At 41.7% G+C, this 20,644-nt stretch overlaps 1 protein-coding gene across 1 annotated transcript in view; it reads left to right on the top strand.

Moving 5' to 3' along the window:
• LOC126273317 (short stature homeobox protein-like) overlaps positions 1-20,644 on the top strand; it is a gene marked incomplete at its 5' end in the record, with an annotated part of 93,102 nt that overhangs the window by 11,127 nt on the left and 61,331 nt on the right. The window contains one exon of the mRNA XM_049976862.1: positions 4,200-4,257. Coding sequence (XP_049832819.1) covers positions 4,200-4,257 — 58 coding nt within the window. The remainder of the gene's footprint in view (positions 1-4,199; positions 4,258-20,644) is intronic.

Here is a 20,644-nt window from a genome sequence, read left to right as displayed (position 1 = left end):
AAGCGGACCTTGGGGAAGATCAGTTTGGATACCGCAGAAATGTTGGAACACGTGAAGCAATACTAACCTTACGACTTATATTAGAAGAAAGATTAAGAAAAGGCTGACCTACGTTTCTAGCACTTGTAAACTTAGAGAAAGGTTTTGACAATGTTGACTGGAATACTCTCTTTCAAATTCTAAAGGTGTCAGGGGTAAAATACAGGGAGCGTAAGGCTATTTACAATTTGTACAGATACCAGATGGCAGTTATAAGAGTCGAGGTGCATGAAAGGGAAGCAGTGGTTGGGAAGGGAGTGAAACAGGGTTGTAGCCTCTCCCTGATGTAATTCAATCAGTATATTGAGCAAGTAGTAAAGGAAACAAAAGAAAAATTCGGAATGTGTCTTGAAAGGAGGATATAAGATGAACATCAACAAAAGCAAAACGAGGATAATGGAATGTAGTCGAATTAAGTCGGGTGATGCTGAGGGAATTAGATTAGGAAATGAGACACTTAAAGTAGTAAAGGAGTTTTGCTATTTGGGGAGTAAAATAACTGATGGTGGTCGAATTAGAGAGGACATACAATGTAGACTGGCAATGACAAGGAAAGCGTTTCTGAAGAAGAGAAATTTGTTAACATCGAGTATAGATTTAAGTGTCAGGAAGTCGTTTCTGAAAGTATTTGTATGGAGTGTAGCCATGTATGGAAGTGAAACATGGATGATAAATAGTTTGGACAAGAAGAGAATAGAAGCTTTCGAAATGTGGTGCTACAGAAGAATGCTGAAGTTTAGATGGGTAGATCACATAACTAATGAGGAGGTATTGAATAGAATTGGGGAGAAAAGGAGTTTGTGGCACAACTTGACAAAAAGAAGGGACCGGTTGGTAGGACATGTTTTGAGGCATCAAGGGATCACAAATTTAGCATTGGAGGGCAGCGTGGAGGGTAAAAATCGTAGAGGGAGACCAAGAGATGAATACACTAAGCAGATTCAGAAGGATGTAGGTTGCAGTAAGTACTGGGAGATGAAGAAGCTTGCACAGGATAGAGTAGCATGGATAGCTGCATCAAACCAGTCTCAGGACTGAAGACCAGAACAACAACTTTAAATGTAGTGTAAGACTAGTGAAATTTAGTGTGAGACTACTAACATGAAAAAGTGGCAAAATTTTCGATTTGTTATAAAAAGGACTTACAATAAAAATAAAATGGGCTTAGATGCACACTTTTCAGTGTAGTAATGTGAAACACTAAAGTGACCTCATTGCCTCAGTTTGCATCTGCTGGTAAGTGACAGAAAGACTGAACATAAACCTTTGTCTTTGTGGTCTGATACTTGTCCACTCAGCCACCAACTGATAAATGCAAGGACCATACCGTTGCTTTTTTCCTTTTATCATCATTGATTTGTTACACCTAAATACTGTTTCTTATCCTAAGCCAGTTGGACTAATGGTTAAGTCATTCAACCACGTTAAAATCCCTGTAATGCCTTATCGAGTAGTCTGCAACGATTTCCCTAAGGGAGACAGGCGCGAGCCATCTTCCCTAAGCCGGCAATGCAAATTTCCAAGGAATTCAGGTACCATTTCTGAACGAACTATTAAACATAGGACCTTGAAACTTGGTATTCATATTTTCAGTAATAATTGCTTTAATCTAGTGCAAATTCAGGCACATCGATTTTGTAGAGACCGTTTGATATTTTTTCAAACATTTGGTTTCTTTTTTTAATAAAATTTGTAATTGTTTTTGGCCTACCTCAAAAGAAATACACGCACAATGACTCATTTGTTGTCTTGGAACAACTGCATAAAATTTCAACGTTCTGTGACACAAACCATTCAGGAAATAATGGTACCTACAGGATAAAGAATGTAGTTTTGAGAAAACTTGTTTTACAGTTTTATTTGTGTATTACTTACAAATTTTGGTAACAATACATCTAATTAATATCTTCATGCACCATATTCAGCATCATCTGAATTGTAGGCATCCTCCCTTCTTTTGTTCTGGGCTCTTCTTCTTTTTCTCTCTTCTTTTGTGCATTTGAGAGCAGCTATGTCCGCTTTACGAATTCTTGAATAATCGATATTACGCCACGCCAGTATAGTGATTGCACCTACATTTACTCCAAGTCCCTCCAGTACCTCAATTTTCTTGATGTTCCATCATTAAAACACAAAACAGCACCTAATACCCCAAATTTTAAAGTTTCGTAGTGTACAAAGACCGTTTTCGGGAGGCGATTCAAAATTAAAGAGTTCAAACTTTCAAATTTTGAGTTTTTCAGTGTAAGCACTTCTTGAGTAGATCAGTACTAGTCAAGTCCCTAAATATAGGTTTTATCGCATTCATAACTGCTAGGGCTAAAGAGTTTTCGTGTTTATAATTTTCACCAGAACATAATGCCCTATTATATTTGCACCAAGTTTCAGGACCAATTGGGGCAAAGGCTGTGTTGTCGGTCTTCAGCACTTGATACTTTATGGAAAAATATTGCACATGCAGCTCTTCTCATATTTTCCAAATCATTACAATTCCTTCTTATGGCTAAGCCATAGCAAACTTGCAGCTTGTCTGTTTCACAGTTTGTAAGATGTTCTTTTTCTCAAAGTTTTTTTCCATCTTCCAATTTATTTCCTTCCTTTTCCTTTAGAACCTTTCTCAGCGTTGAGCCAAGTCTTTTCTGAACATGTCCTATGCATTCTAGTTTTGTAATCTGAATGTCAAGGCCATGTGGCTTATCTTCACAGCTTTTTGCGAAGTCTTTACTGTCGACATCACCGAGATATTTCGTGTACATGACACCTCTTGCACTGACAGAGCGCTGAAACATATTTCGTACTCCAGCCATCTCCAACCCCCACTTGGTCCACTAAAATTTTTTTCACAGATGTGTCTTGCTCCTGGGTCATTTTGACAAACGAAGCAAAATTTACTCATCACTTCTCCATCTAAAACTTTTCCAGTGTCAAAATGTGACAGAAACAATGCCGTTGAGAGACGTGTGCCCTCTTTTCTGCCATGAACCATCCAAACAAGCTGTTATGTGTTTGGAATTATCTTCATTGTTTCGATTTATCGCTTGCTGAGTTGCTGTTTTCATTGACAAGTTACACACCTCAATGACAGCTGAACAAATGACTTTATTATTTGCGATTTCAGGCTTCCTCAGCTTATTTCAGCTATGAAATCTTCACGGATTATCAGCCGGGTGGCGTCGCCTGACCTTATTATAAACTGAAAAACGTGGGAGGCTGGGGAACATCTAAAAGTGCACAGAAAACCAAAGACATTCCCTTTGCAGAAATGAATCACAACAGTAATTCACGTGTGTAAATAAACAAAACAAAGTGATCACCGTCTGCTGTCAAATGACGTTCAATTGTCAACCTGATTACAGTCTGGAAAACCATTGAAATGTAAATCAGAGGTACTAACATCACAAGGACATACCACGAAGCCATATGCACGAAATATTACAGTAACATGAAAATGGGTGTGGCACTTGACGGACAACGTATCGTAAAATTGACCATATTTCGGAGAATTATCGTCAGATCTGGGTGAAACAAAACTCATTTTACAAAGAAAACTACAAAGCATTTGAAATGACCATAAAAGAAATTTCGATTTCTTGAGCCGATTTCGCGCATGTCTGCCCTTTTACGGTAACTGACTCGGATGCTGGTATGGTTCCTTTGCAAAGGACACCGCAGATTTACTTTGCAGTCCGTATAGTTTCCGAGCTTATTCTCCATTCCAAATGATCTAATTTTCTTGATGAGAAGATAAATCCTAATTTTCAATTTTCTATTTTCGTTTGATTGATACATGACCCTGTTGATCCTGTACCCCTACAGCGACATGGCTGTTGGCAGGGGTATGGAGTCGCCACAGTTTCCCATGCAGGCATATTTTCCATCATTTGCTATTTCATTAATCTCAATTCCCACATTCACTGGTATCCAGCACAATCGCGTCCTGTCATGAGCATCAATTAAAATGAACAAGGAAGACGTGTAATAATCTGAAACTGTAACTGATAACTTGTGTTAGTCATATTCACATACCGAACACATTGTGATGTGTTTTTTCTACTGTTCAAATAATTTCACTCACAGTGTCACAATGTAAGGTAGGAATGTTCATTCCTAGACGTGCAGGATATATGTCCGTTTTTGAATGTCCCTTTGGTACTTTCCAGGTGTGGTTCCAGAACAGGCGTGCCAAGTGTCGCAAGCACGAAAGCCAAATGCAGAAAGGTAAGACATAAAAATATACACTGGTATGTGGTTGCCTATTGTCATATCTATAACGCAGGATGTTTCAGAATAAATCTTTCAGTTTGCAGTGGAGTGTGTGGTGATTTGTAACTTAAACCTTTAGAGTCAGTTACACTGACCATAGTGTACTGTAAATGGTGCACTTTCACAGGTGGAACCAATGATCGGAAATGCAATTCAGATTTTGTATTGATTTCATTACTATGTGAAGTATAGGTAAGTGCTATGCTGGAGTCAGAGCGCTCCCAGGTACCATGTCACCAGGAAGAATGAAATCGATTGGCTTATCGCGTGTGGGGTGTTGTAAGACAGACTCAAAGTGTGGCAGTCAAGGGCATGATAGGAAATTGGGCCAATATGACTGCATCTGTTCACTACTCGATTCATTGGTCACTCCAATTCGTGAGTAACGGAGAAATTGGGCATTTCAAACGTCAGCGTTAATATTTTAAAATGAGTATCTCGATTCAGGCAAACCATTGAGTACTGAGGACAACAGTATGTTATGGCATGTGTGCCTGGTACTATAAAGGATCATAGACGCTACTTCAGTGCTGGACAACTACAACTGGTTAGCAGCTAAACCATCCCCTGTCCTGAGCTTAGCCTTTATGAATGTGAAGAATGTATTGGTAATCAATGCACTGTTCTAGAACAACATAAGACTGTAATACTATATTTAAGAAATTGATGTGTTTCACCAAATTTTATGAGGCGTTCAAAGTAAATACTTACTTCAAGCAGATTCTGTCAGCTATTGGGACATGCAAAAAGGAAAAGAAATAATGCACAGAAAGTACTTAGTGTGAAGTATATGCCACAATCAGGTACAGCGAATATTGATTATTCCCTGAGGTAGAAAAATAAAAGTTGGATGTAGCATCTATACTGCATAAGGGCTAATATGGATATCATACAAACCTCCAGCTCGTGATGAGGTGTAGAAAACAGGGCCGCACACAAGTCTCTTTTTTAGTCGGTTTGGGAGCTGGATTACCACCGTTGGACACTTGAAGTATGAAGGTAGGTCTCTTAGGGTAAAGAATCGCAGTACCTATTGCCACATCTCTGTTCAGAGAATATTGTAGCATGAAAACTAAGAGTTTTGAAAAGGGCAAGGATTTCTAGAAATTACATGCTACATTCTAAGACAGGAAGATGACGCACCGCGAAGGAGTTATCCGAATGGGATGGATATCGGTAGATGTGATGTAAATGTACAGACGAACAAATGAATAGAATTTCATAAAAAATTGATGATTTATTCACAAATGGAGCAGTTATACTAGCAATTATCCGGCTTGACACTGATTGATAGATTTGCGCCAAATTCTGTCCAATTAGAGCTTTGTATCATAAAAATTGCGAGTTAAGCTTACATTTCAGTAAAATAATGTTCGTTCCCACACTGCGAGAGTTTCTAATGCTTGTCTTCGTGCTTGTCAAACACTACCTTGGCCAGTAAGGTTGCCAGATGTCTTCCCAATTGCGAAAGTGTGGAGCATTAAGGGTAAGCGTTTTCCAACCACCTGGGGATTTTGACGATTTACTGCGCCAGTTGGAAAAACTCTGGCGCCGTATCCTTTAGGAGGACATCCAACAACTCCATCAGTCAATGCGAAACCGAATAACTGCTTTCATAAGGGTCATATGTTGAACAAAGATATATTAACTTGCTCAGTTTGTGAATCGTGGTCTTGTGGTAACATTCTCGCTTCCTGCGCACGGGGTCCCGGGTTCGGTTCCCCACGGGGTCAGGGATTTTGCCTGCCTTGAGATGAGTGGGGGTTGTGTTGTCTTTATCATCATCATTCATCCCCATTACGGTCGGAGGAAGGCAATGGCAAACCACCTCCGCTACGAGCTTGCCTAGTCGGTGGCGCGGGTCTCCCGCACCGTTCCCTACGCTCCTCGGAGTATGGAACCTCATCATCATCAGTTTGGGAAGCTCTTTCTCTTAAATAAATCAGTCATCTAATTTTTGCGAAGTTATAATCGTTAGTCTCAGAGTGCATATTTAACACAAAATATTTGCAGTTGCTTGTGCGAGGGCCTGTTGATGTGGATGGTTTTGCGAACTAATATACTCCTGGAAATGGAAAAAAGAACACATTGACACCGGTGTGTCAGACCCACCATACTTGCTCCGGACACTGCGAGATGGCTGTACAAGCAATGATCACACGCACGGCACAGCGGACACACCAGGAACCGCGGTGTTGGCCGTCGAATGGCGCTAGCTGCGCAGCATTTGTGCACCGCCGCCGTCAGTGTCAGCCAGTTTGCCGTGGCATACGGAGCTCCATCGCAGTCTTTAACACTAGTAGCATGCCGCGACAGCGTGGACGTGAACCGTATGTGCAGTTGACGGACTTTGAGCGAGGGCGTATAGTGGGCATGTGGGAGGCCGGGTGGACGTACCGCCGAATTGCTCAACACTTGGGGCGTGAGGTCTCCACAGTACATCGATGTTGTCGCAAGTGGTCGGCGGAAGGTGCACGTGCCCGTCGACCTGGGACCGGACCGCAGCGACGCACGGATGCACGCCAAGACCGTAGGATCCTATGCAGTGCCGTAGGGGACCGCACCGCCACTTCCCAGCAAATTAGGGACACTGTTGCTCCTGGGGTATCGGCGAGGACCATTCGCAACCGTCTCCATGAAGCTGTGCTACGGTCCCGCACACCGTTAGGCCGTCTTCCACTCACGCCCCAACATCGTGCAGCCCGCCTCCAGTGGTGTCGCGACAGGCGTAATGGAGGGACGAATGGAGACGTGTCGTCTTCAGCGATGAGACTCGCTTCTGCCTTGGTGCCAATGATGGTCGTATGCGTGTTTGGCGCCGTGCAGGTGAGCGCCACAATCAGGACTGCATACGACCGAGGCACACAGGGCCAACACCCGGCATCATGGTGTGGGGAGCGTTCTCCTACACTGGCCGTACACCTCTGGTGATCGTCGAGGGGACACTGAATAGTGCACGGTACATCCAAACCGTCATTGAACCCATCGTTCTACCATTCCTAGACCGGCAAGGGAACTTGCTGTTCCAACAGGACAATGCACGTCCGCATGTATCCCGTGCCACCCAACGTGCTCTAGAAGGTGTAAGTCAACTACCCTGGCCAGCAAGATCTCCGTATCTGTCCCCCATTGAGCATGTTTGGGACTGGATAAAGCGTCGTCTCACGCGGTTTGCACGTCCAGCACGAATGCTGGTCCAACTGAGGCGCCAGGTGGAAATGGCATGGCAAGCCGTTCCACAGGACTACATCCAGCATCTCTACTATCGTCTCCATGGGAGAATAGCAGCCTGCACTGCTGTGAAAGGTGGATATATACTGTACTAGTGCCGACATTGTGCATGCTCTGTTGCCTGTGTCTATGTGCCTGTGGTTCAGTCAGTGTGATCATGTGATGTATCTGACCCCAGGAATGTGTCAATAAAGTTTCCCCTTCCTGGGACAATGAATTCACGGTGTTCTTATTTCAATTTCCAGGAGTGTAGATTTCAGGGAGAATTCCAATCAGGAAAAGGCACCCCTACACACGCTAACCGTACTTGCTGTCAACAACAAATCCAACTGGGTTCACCAGTCACAGGCAGCCTGAAAATCATAGAAAGTCTATTATGGCAACTCGGAAAGCTTTACCAATTCATAATGGCTTTGGTACTGCAACCAATATGAATGATACGAAGAAACAAGCAGTCTTGGTTGCACTCTTAATTTTTTTATTGTTTCCCAATAACGCGTTCCATCTTCATTTAGGCATCCTCGGATAGCTAATATTTGGTAAAGGTGGTTACCTGGGATACCGCGCGTAAAATATCCCAGAAAGTAAATGTCCCAGGCCTGATTCAGTTTGGTTTGCACTTTACTGCGCTACATGCCGTAATAAGGCACCGTGTAGTGTTTTTAAAGCTTTGACGAGGGACATTTGTCTGCTGAACTATTCTATACGCGATATCCCATGTACACATCGCTACCAAATATCAGCCAATTCGAAGATACCTAAATAAAGGTGAAACGCATCACTGGCTCAAATGGTTCAAATGGCTCTGAGCACTATGGGACTTAACAGCTAAGGTCATCAGTCCCCTGGAACTTACAACTACTTAAACCTAACTAACCTAAGGACATCACATACACACACATGCCCGAGGCAGGATTCGGACCTGCGACCGTAGTAGTCGCGCGGTTCCGGACTAAAGCGCCTAGAACGGCTCGGCCACCACGGCCGGGCGCGTCACTGGGAAACAACAAAAAAATTTAACACTGCAACCAAGACTGCTTCTTTCTTCATGTCAACTCGGAAAGGGAAAGACCGTCCACTGAAATAAATAATTACACATAAGACTATTTTCGCGAACGTAGGCGGAAACGACTGAAAGAAAAGGCATTCCGCTCACGTTCAAACTTACGTAGTCTGCAAACCATTATTCACAGTCTCAGCGCTTAGTGAAACACTGATTACGTTGAGTGCATACTACGCTTTGTCTATGTGTCACATATCATGTTGTCAAAGTTGTGATAAATTGTTACTATCATAATTCACAAATCAGTTGCATTACACATTGTGTGCCTACTGTAGTATCACTGTCCGCCTCAGAATCTCTATTTGCATCTCTAAAGTGAAGAGTGTAATTGTTAGTAAGTAGTGCAAGAGTTTTTAATGGTGCTGCATGAGTTTTTGATGTGTGCCCCACGAGTATTGTCGGACACGTTGCCTCCAAAAACACCAACTGTTGTGTTGCCGAAAATCCTCATAGCAAAAGTTGTATGATTTATATCAGTGTTTGTCAGCAAATGTATTTGTTAATTATTACGAAAAATGGTCTTTCCAGATTCTCGTCTCATGTTGTCGATGTAACAATCAGTCGCTTCGTGCTGATCACGGAATCAATAAACGTTCAGAGAACATTCTAATTGGTTCAAATGACTCTGAGCACTATGGGACTTAACATCTGTGGTCATCAGTCCCCTAGAACTTAGAACTACTTAAACCTAACTAACCAAAGGACATCACACACATCCATGCCCGAGGCAGGATTCGAACCTGCGACCGTAGTAGTCCCACGGTTCCGGACTGAGCGCCTAGAACCGCTAGACCACCGCGGTCGGCACATTCTAATTCAGATAGGCTCATAAACTGTGTGTACTTAAAATTCGCGAGTGAAGATACTTCTGTTCGTATATTGTGCCACGAGACCAACAGAGAGCTGTGTCACGAAAGCCGTGCCTCCACTTGTGAAAGTGATCGATCAGTAGCACTGTTACGATTAAGTAACGCTAATTCAAGAAACTGTGACAATTATCAAAAGTAAAACTAAATAGCCGAATACTAATGTTCCGATAGTCCAGGTACTAGTAAACGAACAGTAGGGCAATAGGGTGCAATGATTACAAGTAACCCTGTGTATGAAATTCTGATAACAACCCACAACTATCATATGAATGATTTGTGGTTTTCATTATGTGCATGGACCGCAGCCTGCAACGAATGAAATAAACAATTACAGGATTGAATTAAGGTTGGTGCTTGCAGAATTGAGAAGATAAGTGGCGAGAAGAAACGGTTACGTGCAATCTAGGCGCACGGTTATTAAGTATTCCGATCCACATGCCTGTATCATTAGTTGTGTGCGAGAGATCCCTGGGCTTAGGAAATCTTATGCAAGGACTACTCCCTCTGTTTTAATCCCTCAGGCCACTTATATCACGTTCACAAATTTTTGGATGAATACATTTCGAATGCTGTACTTCTCTAAACTTCAATTTCGTGGAAGTTATGCTAAAATGGTGTACTTAACACTGGTGTAAACTAATTATTATTAGATTTGTTTGTGGATGGGGTACGCCTTGATCAGAACATAGTTTTATCGTATGTTCTATTTCCCAGACATGTTTCGCTGAAGTTTCAGCGTCATCAGTAGGGTTTTATTTTCTTTCTTCTTACAAATTACTGTCGTTTTTCTGTTTTTTATGGTTTAATTGCACTTGTTTTCTTTCAAAGAGTGTAATTTTTCTATTTTATGCATCACTGTCATTGTGAAAAACTTGCAACGGAAAAACTTTGTAATTTTCACTATCACTGTTAACAAAATACGAAAACATGATCAGCGAAACATGTCTGGGAAATAGAAGAAAAGATAAAACTGTATTTTGCTAAAGGTAGCCCCCCCCCCTTCCAAAAAAATATTTTTAAGCGAACGCTGACAGATGACCTTCAATCTCAAGATGTGCAGCATGTTAAAAGTGGTGGCTGCACAAATTTATATTTATGGGGATGCGGAATTAAATGATAACAGACTGTGTGACAAGGACAGATTTGGAAGAGATCAGACTTGAACTGTCCATTACAGACAGAAAGTAAACAGTGTCAAAAGCACAGGAAATGAGGTGTCACATGCCACAGATCAGAGAAGGCCAGTATTACGGATTTCCCAGAGACTGAAAAAAGGGGAAAACCACGGAACCAGGCTTCGTTTGGAAACTTAGGTTGTAATGGTGGAATCAGTGAACCAATGAAATATGGTGAAATGTTATTGTTATATTCATCAAATACTCTTGGCGTCAACACAAATTCAAACCACCGAAAGTAGTTGCTGTTATTGAAAAGGCTTGCTTGCACGCAGCAACTATGCAACTTCGTCATGGGGACAAATATATTTAGGCACACTACGCCAAAATTGACAGCAACACAGATTAGCAACAATTAACAATAATTTATTAAAATAAATTATACATGACTGGCAGTGCAGTTTGAAGTTCATTTGCACTGATCAGTGTTTGAACACTGATTAATCCAGTACGAATCGAATGATTTATGACTACCATAACTGTCCAGTTGGGGTTTCCTTAGCGGCGACTGTAGATAGCTGAAACTTTCTTGAGGCACGGTGTTGACGCTCTCGAATATTAACACACTTTGTCTTAATGGAAACGTGCTTCCGCTTATATCCACACTTGATAGAAGGTTTTTCACTTCGTAAATATTTGCGTGAGGTAAGGCAGGAGCAAAACATAGCCCAAATTTCGTGCGCCCTCTATGGCGTCAGATCGTAACTATGTTGTGCTACACTGGAGGCTGGCCTCGCCATGTGCCGCCTTTTCTACATCACTGTATCTCGAATCTCTGAAGGACACAGCGTAGAGTACATATATCTATGAACTGAGCGTAGCTTACTGCGCATGTTCTCAACATCAAACCTAGCCAGTCACGCGATTTTTGACGACGCTGCTTGTCTACAACTTGTGGTAATGGGTAGATTTTAATATTACACGTGTTCGCCTTGTTTTATATAAGTGTCCGCACGTTTGAGTTTTAGGGACAGGTATGGTGCAGTACTGTCGTTGCTACGAATGCAAAGATAAGTGTGTGGAAGGGGGACCAAACACTTTTCATACATATGTACAAGAAATGTATAATTGTGAATGTCATGAGGCACTTTTTAAGTTGAAAAATATCGAGATACGATATTATACAGTCTTGTATTGTAGAGATAATTTCTGCGATTTTATGGCTAAATGTTTACGAAACAAGCGCTAAATAAATTTAGAAGACTGTCTGAGTGAACTGCTAGTCAGTGTATACATATCGGTGCTATGTTCATATGCAGGTAATGTTTATACATGACAGTCTGATTAATTTATTCGCACGAAGTAATGGCCGCTATCGACAGGGGATCTCAAGTTGATTCCGTATTTCTAGATTTCCGGAAACCTTTTGACACCGTTCCTCATAAGCGACTTCTAATCAAGCTGCGGAGCTATGGGGTATCGTCTCAGTTGTGCGACTGGATTCGTGATTTCCTGTCAGGAAGGTCGCAGTTCGTGGTAATAGACGGCAAATCATCGAGTAAAACTGAAGTGATATCAGGTGTTCCCCAGGGAAGCGTCCTGGGATCTCTACTGTTCCTGATCTATATAAATGACCTGGGTGACAATCTGAGCAGTTCTCTTAGACTGTTCGCAGATGATGCTGTAATTTACCGTCTAGTAAGGTCATCCGAAGACCAGTATCAGTTGCAAAGCGATTTAGAAAAGATTGCTGTATGGTGTGTCAGGTGCCAATTGACGCTAAATAACGAAAAGTGTGAGCTGATCCACATGAGTTCCAAAAGAAATCCGTTGGAATTCGATTACTCGATAAATAGCACAATTCTCAAGGCTGTCAATTCAACTAAGTACCTGCGTGTTAAAATTACGAACAACTTCAGTTGGAAGGACCACATAGATAATATTGTCGGGAAGGCGAGCCAAAGGTTGCGTTTCATTGGCAGGACACTTAGAAGATGCAACAAGTGCACTAAAGAGACAGCTTACACTACACTCGTTCGTCCTCTGTTAGAATATTGCTGCGCGGTGTGGGATCCTTACCAGGTGGGATTGACGGAGGACATCGAAAGGGTGCAAAAAAGGGCAGCACGTTTTGTATTATCACGTTATAGGGGAGAGAGTGTGGCAGATATGATACACGAGTTGGGATGGAAGTCATTACAGCATAGACGTTTTTCGTCGCGGCGAGACCTTTTTACGAAATTTCAGTCACCAACTTTCTCTTCCGAATTCGAAAATATTTTGTTGAGCCCACCCTACATAGGTAGGAATGATCATCAAAATAAAATAAGAGAAATCAGAGCTCGAACAGAAAGGTTTAGGTGTTCGTTTTTCCCGCTCGCTGTTCGGGAGTGGAATAGTAGAGAGATAGTATGATTGTGGTTCGATGAACCCTCTGCCAAGCACTTAAATGTGAATTGCAGAGTAGTCATGTAGATGTAGATGTAGAATTTCCCCCAGTTTATGCAGGTTCTCCAACTCTTGTATGTATCTAAGTATTTCCGCATGAGACGGTTTCCTATACAGTGTCAGAGTAACGTAGTTAATCAGAACAGAATAGAGAATATGAATCAGTGCAATAGAAAAACATGTAAAATAATGTTGGCTGTCATTTCATTTTGCTGCTGCAAAATTCGAGGACTGATCTTGTATTTTTTATTTTTGTGCGTAGTGTATGATTTTACTTTTGTGATGAGATTGCGAAAAACTGTCATAGATATTTTACTTGTATATAACAAGCAGAAGGGTAAATAAAAAAAACTGAAAATAATGGACAAGCAGATGATGCAAATCGCTTACAGTTTTTACTATAAGAATTTCATAGCTCCAGATGCGTTGGTTTTTTTTTTTCGTGTCTTTTCGGTGTTCTCTACAGGGCATTGTAACGTAATTAATTAGAACAAAGATTCGACAATATGAATAAGTGCAATGGGAAACGTAAAAAGTATCGCTGGTTGTCATTTCTTATCCCGTTACCGAAAAAACGTAAATAAAGGGGAACTTCAGCTATTATTCTGCGGCGAAAAAGCACAATACCATTGCTCTCCAAATCTTTACGCAAACTTCAGTTCTTGGTAACAATGTTTCAAGATGTCTATAACACATATATGAGGCTTCAGTCTGCTTCTGAAGTTGATCTATCCATAGCAACGAATAACACTCAAAATACTGTAAGCGTTGTACGGCCTAAATGCGCCGTCCCAAAATCATGCGAGCTGAGCTGCAGCAGATGTTGCTGATAGAATTCTCGTTCTGCGCGCCAGAAAGCTTACTCCGCAGATATTTATATTCTGTGGGACACAGCAGTTATATTCATGAAATTCTAAGCTAAGCTTTATAAAGGTCACATGTAATTCCCGGGTACAGGGTGTTCCAGGGGGAATGGTCAATATTCAGGGTTGCGATAGAAAAGACCATTTGAAGCAAAAAAAGTCTAGTACACATGGACTCTAAAATGCATACCTTGAAAAGATTTGTTTCACATTATCGAAGATAAAGACATGTTCATAGCTCTTAAATTATGCATTTTAGAGCCCATGCTTGCTAGACATTTTTTTCCCCACGCGAGTGTGCCTGTCATAGCCATAAATTTTGACCATTCCTTCTGGGACAGCATGTACACCAAAATGATCGTAAAAATAATAGGAATTCACTACCGCTAAACCTTCCCCTTAGCATTGCTCTCATAGAAGTTACAATGTTTCTGTAACTAAACGTCTCAGGCCCATGGCCATTGCACAACTCAAGTTACAATCTGGTTATAATACTGAATATGCAAACTGTGCCAGACCTTTGAGTCCTCTACAGCTACACAGTATATGAACGAACACGTGAAAGCTACAATCGTTAACTTTCGATTTGTTGTGTAACATGTGCAGTTTTATGTTAGACTATCGATAATTTGAGTAATAACTCATGCTAACAATTGACAAGAATACAAATCTCATTTCACGAGATGTGTGTGGAGAAAGTTAACAAGCTGCTTGTCTCTTCTTGGAAACTACATTTTCAGAATTTTTGCGATAAATCTGTCCACCATTCTACATTTGTCTGTACCAGTCTATAGTCAAGTTTCAGTCTGCGCCTAATAAGATTACCATATTCCTGTACTTAGCCATGAAGATAAAATGTATAGACACTTTTGTCAAGTATCAGAGATATATGTGAGAATAAGATTAACGTACCAATACCAAAGGAACTTCAGACTGTCAGTTGCAAATAGCATCCAGAACCAAGTTCAGTAACTTTTATGCTTGTTATTATTTTAATAAATGTGTGTGAAAATTGATCAACTTCTGTTTAAAGTTGGTCACCGTCAATCTGCTACTCTAAGCGTGCGAGTGGCATTTCTATCGTCTGACCTAAAGGCAGAAGATAAACACGCCACGATAAGACCTCGAGACATATTGATGACACTCGCCTACTTCTAGCGACAAGTCAAATAATCTAATGGTATGTGTACTGAAGGTCTTACGGTACGCACACCACAGAAATACTTTATCTTTTGTTTTGAGTTAGTGTAATTTCTAAGAGTCGGTTGCGCATGTGAAATACTTTAACTTTTGAAAGCACAATTTTGATGATTTCGGTGTTCGAATCTGACAATGATTTATGGTGTTCATTCCTTTAAAATAATTTTATTCATATTATTTCGCAGTTGTGGCTTACTTAGATGCTTGATCGTAAGGTAACTTGAATATTTATGAATTTGAGCTGGGGTAGCTGCAGGGTATGAATGACAGCAGCATGTGACCCTCTCTTAAGATGGGCAGTGAGCTAACATTATTACTTTGTGTCATACAGTTGTTTAATCTGCCAGTATTATATTTATTTATTTAAACTAAAAGAGAGAGGAGGGAGCTTCCACAGAAGGTCACCTCGAGTGGTAAATCACCGTACTTGTTGATGAACGCCATTAGCAGTGTTCACTGGAAAACGCGTGATATGATGCATCCCACTTAACAATGCACGCGATGAAGCTATTCTGATGTGGGGAATTGTTATACGGGATCGAAAGGGCTGTCAAATGTTACAGGTTACTGCTATCCGACAATGTGCACCCGTTACAGGTCCCTGCTATCCGACAATGTGCACCCGTTAATTTGCACGCATGGCTCGTAGGCAACCTGTACTATCAGCAAGGCTATCTGTCAGTCTCTAGCTCCGAAACTGAGTCAGTTCCACACCACCGATTTTAGGATGCTTGTAAGCGCCATCAACCTCTCATTTAAGGTCACCTGGCCTCAGTCCTACTGACATATCTCAGACACCAAAGATTACACACTGGAATCAACTACAAACGATCTCATTTCACGTGATGTGAGTGGAAAAAGTTAACATGCTGCTTGTCTCTTCTTGGAAACTACATTTTCAGAATTTTTGCAATAAATCTGTCCACAATTCACAACTCTCTTCTAGCGGTTGCTACAGGCATTAGATGAACATCCAAATAACGCTCACACACGTATTACACGAACCCTTGATTAAAAGCACCGCTCTTAGCTTGAATTGCGCGCATGTTCACATGCTACTGCAGCCCATTCATATTTTTTAAGATACAAGAACATTTATGTACATTTATCCATCTAATGTAATGACTGAATTGTGCACGTATTGTTGGCTTATGCAGCCCATTCACATTATTTTTAAAAACCATATAATAATTGAATTGTGATCTAGACTGATGAATAACCAAGCTCCAACTAAAGCACCTTGCACTTATTTTTGTATCCAAGCAAGCATATCTTCAACATCTTTGAAGTGACATGGTAAACACAATGTACTGCGGAGAGGACACACAACAAATATGCATTCAGAATGAGATTTTCACTCTGCAGCGGAGTGTGCGCTGATATGAAACTTCCTGGAAGGTTAAAACTGTGTGCCGTACCGAAACTCGAACCCCGGACCTTTGCCTTTCGTAGGCAACGTTAGTGCACTTGTCCGCGAAAGGCAAAGGTGCCGAGTTCGAGTCTCGGTCCTGCACCCAGTTTTAATCTGCCAAGAAGTTTCAGTATGCACACAATTTACGGTTACAGTACTCCTGTACGTACAATTTACTCTTACAAAACCGTGTTTTTTAACTTTACAATTATCTTTCCAAAAAACTTTTTATCGTCACCAAAATACGCACTATAACCTACACTGCCCTGTTCTACTGCTGTGTAAAGGCGTCTGTGCTCTTCACGAACACCATCTATGTAAATAAGCAATTTTCCACCTGTAGATGATGGTGTGACCCACTGAGACGCCCAGTGTCAAAATAACTGAGTGACCCACGCAGAAGACTGTTTTATTTATATTAATAATTCTTGTTCCGATTTTTCGATTGACAACCTTTCAGCCATTCTAGCGGTGGGTCGCTTGCAAGATTTTTAAATCACGCTACACAGTACTGTGGAGTAAACGCACGTGCGTCAGAGATAAGCTTTGAGAATGGCTGTAAAGCTGTCTGCCGAATTATCGGAACAAGAATTAATAATATCCCGGATGCACGCCCGAAAGTTGATGGAATATTCGATCCGCCGGGAAAACTTCAAGAAACATAAAGCTTGCTGTATATTTGCTATCAAGGAGCATTTTATTATTATCTTAATTTAAAATATCATCTTGTTCCTGTTGGCTTTTCTGTTTTCCTTCTATGCTCCATATTGATTTGCTTTTATGTTCATTATCCCGTGCGTAGACCAAGAGGAAGAAGTCTAATTGAGAGAGGTCCAGGAAGCTTGCAGACCAATGCACACGTTCTCCCCGGCTGATCCATTGACTGCCATAAGTACTTGTTATTACCATTCGAACTAGTTCTGCAATGTGTACTGGAACTCCATCATCTCTGACATAGCACGCCAGCTTTTTGATAGTATTATAACTCTTCTGAATAAAGAACTATATCATCTATAAAATGGAAGTAGCTGCAAATCCATGCTTATCCTGAGCACCTACAGAGTCTCCAAAAACTCAGTGCCCAAACTAACAGGGATGACGACGGAGACAAAAACAAATGTTTCGTAAAGCAACCATGTGTCAGAAACTCATATTGTTGGCGTACTGAGTATGCAGGAGGTTACTGTGTGTCACTGAGAACGAAACTGTGTTAAATGGTTTTCACTGCTTGATTGTTGTGATTGCTATTGAATCAGAATAAAGGTTAAAAATGAGCACCGTTGACCTCTGTGCAGAGCCGGTATCGACGTAGCAAGGAGTCTCACGTTCGCTGGAAAATGTGTGGTGTGTTCTGTATTTGTGTTGTTTGCTGCAAGAATCCTTGCAACCAATTCAGCCCCCGAGTCAACAACGATCGAATACACCTCGGCATTCATGTAGACAAAGAAAATTTTCAAATGTGTGTGAAATCTTATGGGACTTAACTGGTAAAGTCATCAGTCCCTAAGCTTACACACTACTTAACCTAAATTATCCTAAGGACAAACACACACACACACACACACACACACACACACACACATGCCCGAGGGAGGACTCGAACCTCCGCTGGGACCAGCCGCACAGTCCAGGACTGCAGCGCCTTTGACCGCTTGACTAATCCCGCGTGTAGACCAAGAGAAAGTAGTCTAATGGGGAGAGGTCCAGGGAGCTTGCAGACCTATGCACAGGTTCTCCCCGGCTGATCCACCGACTGCCATAAGTACTGGTTATTACCATTCGAGCTGGTTCCGTAATGTGGACTGGAACCCCATCATGCTGAAACCACATTCTCCTTCTGCACTCAGCAACATGGTATACAAAGTGCAAGTCTCGCAGTTCTTCCCATTTGTAGAGCTGCACGTTGTCACTGCAACTGTCATACAGGCACTAGTGCAAACCGCAGTTTACCGACTCAGTGTCGAAGGGAATGACATCATAGCATACAACGTATCTCAAACTAAAATTTGGTGTGTCAAAGCTAGACACAACGATATTGATGTGCTCCACTCGTGCAATATCTACACATGCTCAATGTTCACGCAATATTGGTTTCTGACACATGATTGCTTTATAAAATATAGTTTTGTTTCCTGTGGCATCCCTGTTAGTTTGGGCCTTAAATTGTGAACACCCTCTATACATGAAACTTCCTGGCAGATTAAAACTGTGTGTCGGACCGAGAGTCGAACTCGGGACTTTGCCTTTTGCGGGCAAGCGCTCTACCATCTTAGCTACCCAAGCACGACTCACGCCCCGTCCTCATAGCTTCACCTCCGCCAGAACCTCGTCTCCTACCTTCCAACCTTCACAGAAGCTCTCCTGCGAAACTTGGAGAACTAGCACTACTGGAAGAAAGGATATTGCGGAGACATGGCTTGGCCACAGACTGGGGGATGTTTCCAGAATGAAATTTTCACTCTGCAGCGGAGTGTGCACTGATATGAAACTTCTTGGTATATTATTACTGTGTGCCGGACCGAGGCTTGAAATCGTGACTTTGCCTTTCGCGGGCAATCGCTCTACAATCAGTCATGTCGTCCAAAGGCCTGGGTGTAACGTTGCGAGGCGATATGAAAGTGAATGAGCATGTGAGGATCGTGGTATCGAAGGCGAATGATCGATTTTGGTTTATTGGGAGAATTTTAAGAAAGTGTGGTTCATCTGTAAACGAGTCGTCATTTAGGACGCTGGTGCGACCTGTCTTGAGCATTACTCGAGTGTTTGGGATTCGTGCCAGCTTTCTTTAAGAAAGACATCGAAGTAACTCGGAGGTGGGCTGCTAGATTTGTTACCGGTAGGTTCAAGCAACACTTAAGCGTTACAAAGATGCTTCGAGAACTCAAATGGGAATCCCTTGGGGGAATGCGGCAATCTTTTCGAGGAACCGAGGAAAACTACTGAGAAAATACAGAGAACCGGCATTTTAAACTGACTGCCGAACGATTCTACTGCCGCCAATATGTTTTTTTTTTCCTTCCCCAGTCTTCTGATCAGCCCGCCACGAATTCCTCTCCTGTGCTAATCTCTTCATCTGAGAGTAGCACTTGCAACCAACGTCCTCAATTATTTGTTGGATGTATTCCAGTCTCTGTCTTCCTCTACACTTTTTGCCCTCTACAGCTCCCTCTAGTACCATGGAAGTCATTTCCTCGTGCCTTAGCAGATGTGCTATCATATTGTCCCTTCTCCTTATCAGTGTTTTCCACACGTTCCTTTCCTCTCCGATTCTGCGCAGAACCTCCTCATTCCTTACCTTACCAGTTCACTTAATTTTCAACATTCGTCTGTAGCACCACACCTAAAATTCTTCGATTCTCCTCTTTTCACCCACAGTCCATGTTTCACAACCATTCATTGCTGTAATCCAGACGTACATCCTCAGAAATTTCTTCCTCAAATTAAGGCCTATGTTTGATGCTAGTAGACTTGTCTTGGCCAAGAATGCCCTTTTTTCTAATTCTAGTCTGCTTTTGATGTCCTCCTTACTCCGTCCGTCATTGGTTATTTTACTCTCTAGGTACCAGAATTCCTTAACTTCACCTATCTCGTGAACATCAATCGTGATGTTAAGTTTCTCGCTTTCTCGTTTCTGCTACTTCTCATTACTTTCGTCTTTCTTGGATTTACTTTCGATCCATATTCTGTACTCATTAGATTGTTCTTTCCATTCAGCAGATCATGTTCTTCCTTACTTTCACTCAGAACAACAATGTCATCAGCGAATCGTATCCTTTCACCATGAATTTTAATTTCACTTCTAAACCTTTCTTTTATTTCCGTCATTGCTTCTTCGATGTAGAGATTGAACAGCAGAGGTGAAAGTCTACATCCCTGTCTTACACCATTTTTAATCCGAGCACTTCTTTCTTGATCAACCAAACTTATTATTGCCTCTTTGCTCTAGTACATATTGTATATTACCCGTCTCTCCCTACAGCTTACCCCTATTTTTCTCAAAATTTCGAACATCTTGCACCTTTTTACATTGTTGAACGCTTTTTTTAGATCTATAAATCCTATGAACGTCATGTTTCCATTATCAACCGTAACGTCAGAATTGCCTCTCTCGTGCCTTTACCTTTCCTAAAGCCAAACTGATC

Source organism: Schistocerca gregaria, chromosome 5 (assembly GCF_023897955.1).
Source record: "Schistocerca gregaria isolate iqSchGreg1 chromosome 5, iqSchGreg1.2, whole genome shotgun sequence".
In the NCBI taxonomy this organism is placed as follows: Eukaryota; Metazoa; Arthropoda; class Insecta; order Orthoptera; family Acrididae; genus Schistocerca; species Schistocerca gregaria.
Note: the sequence above shows the minus strand (reverse complement) of the source record. Positions and strands in the feature narration are given on the sequence as shown.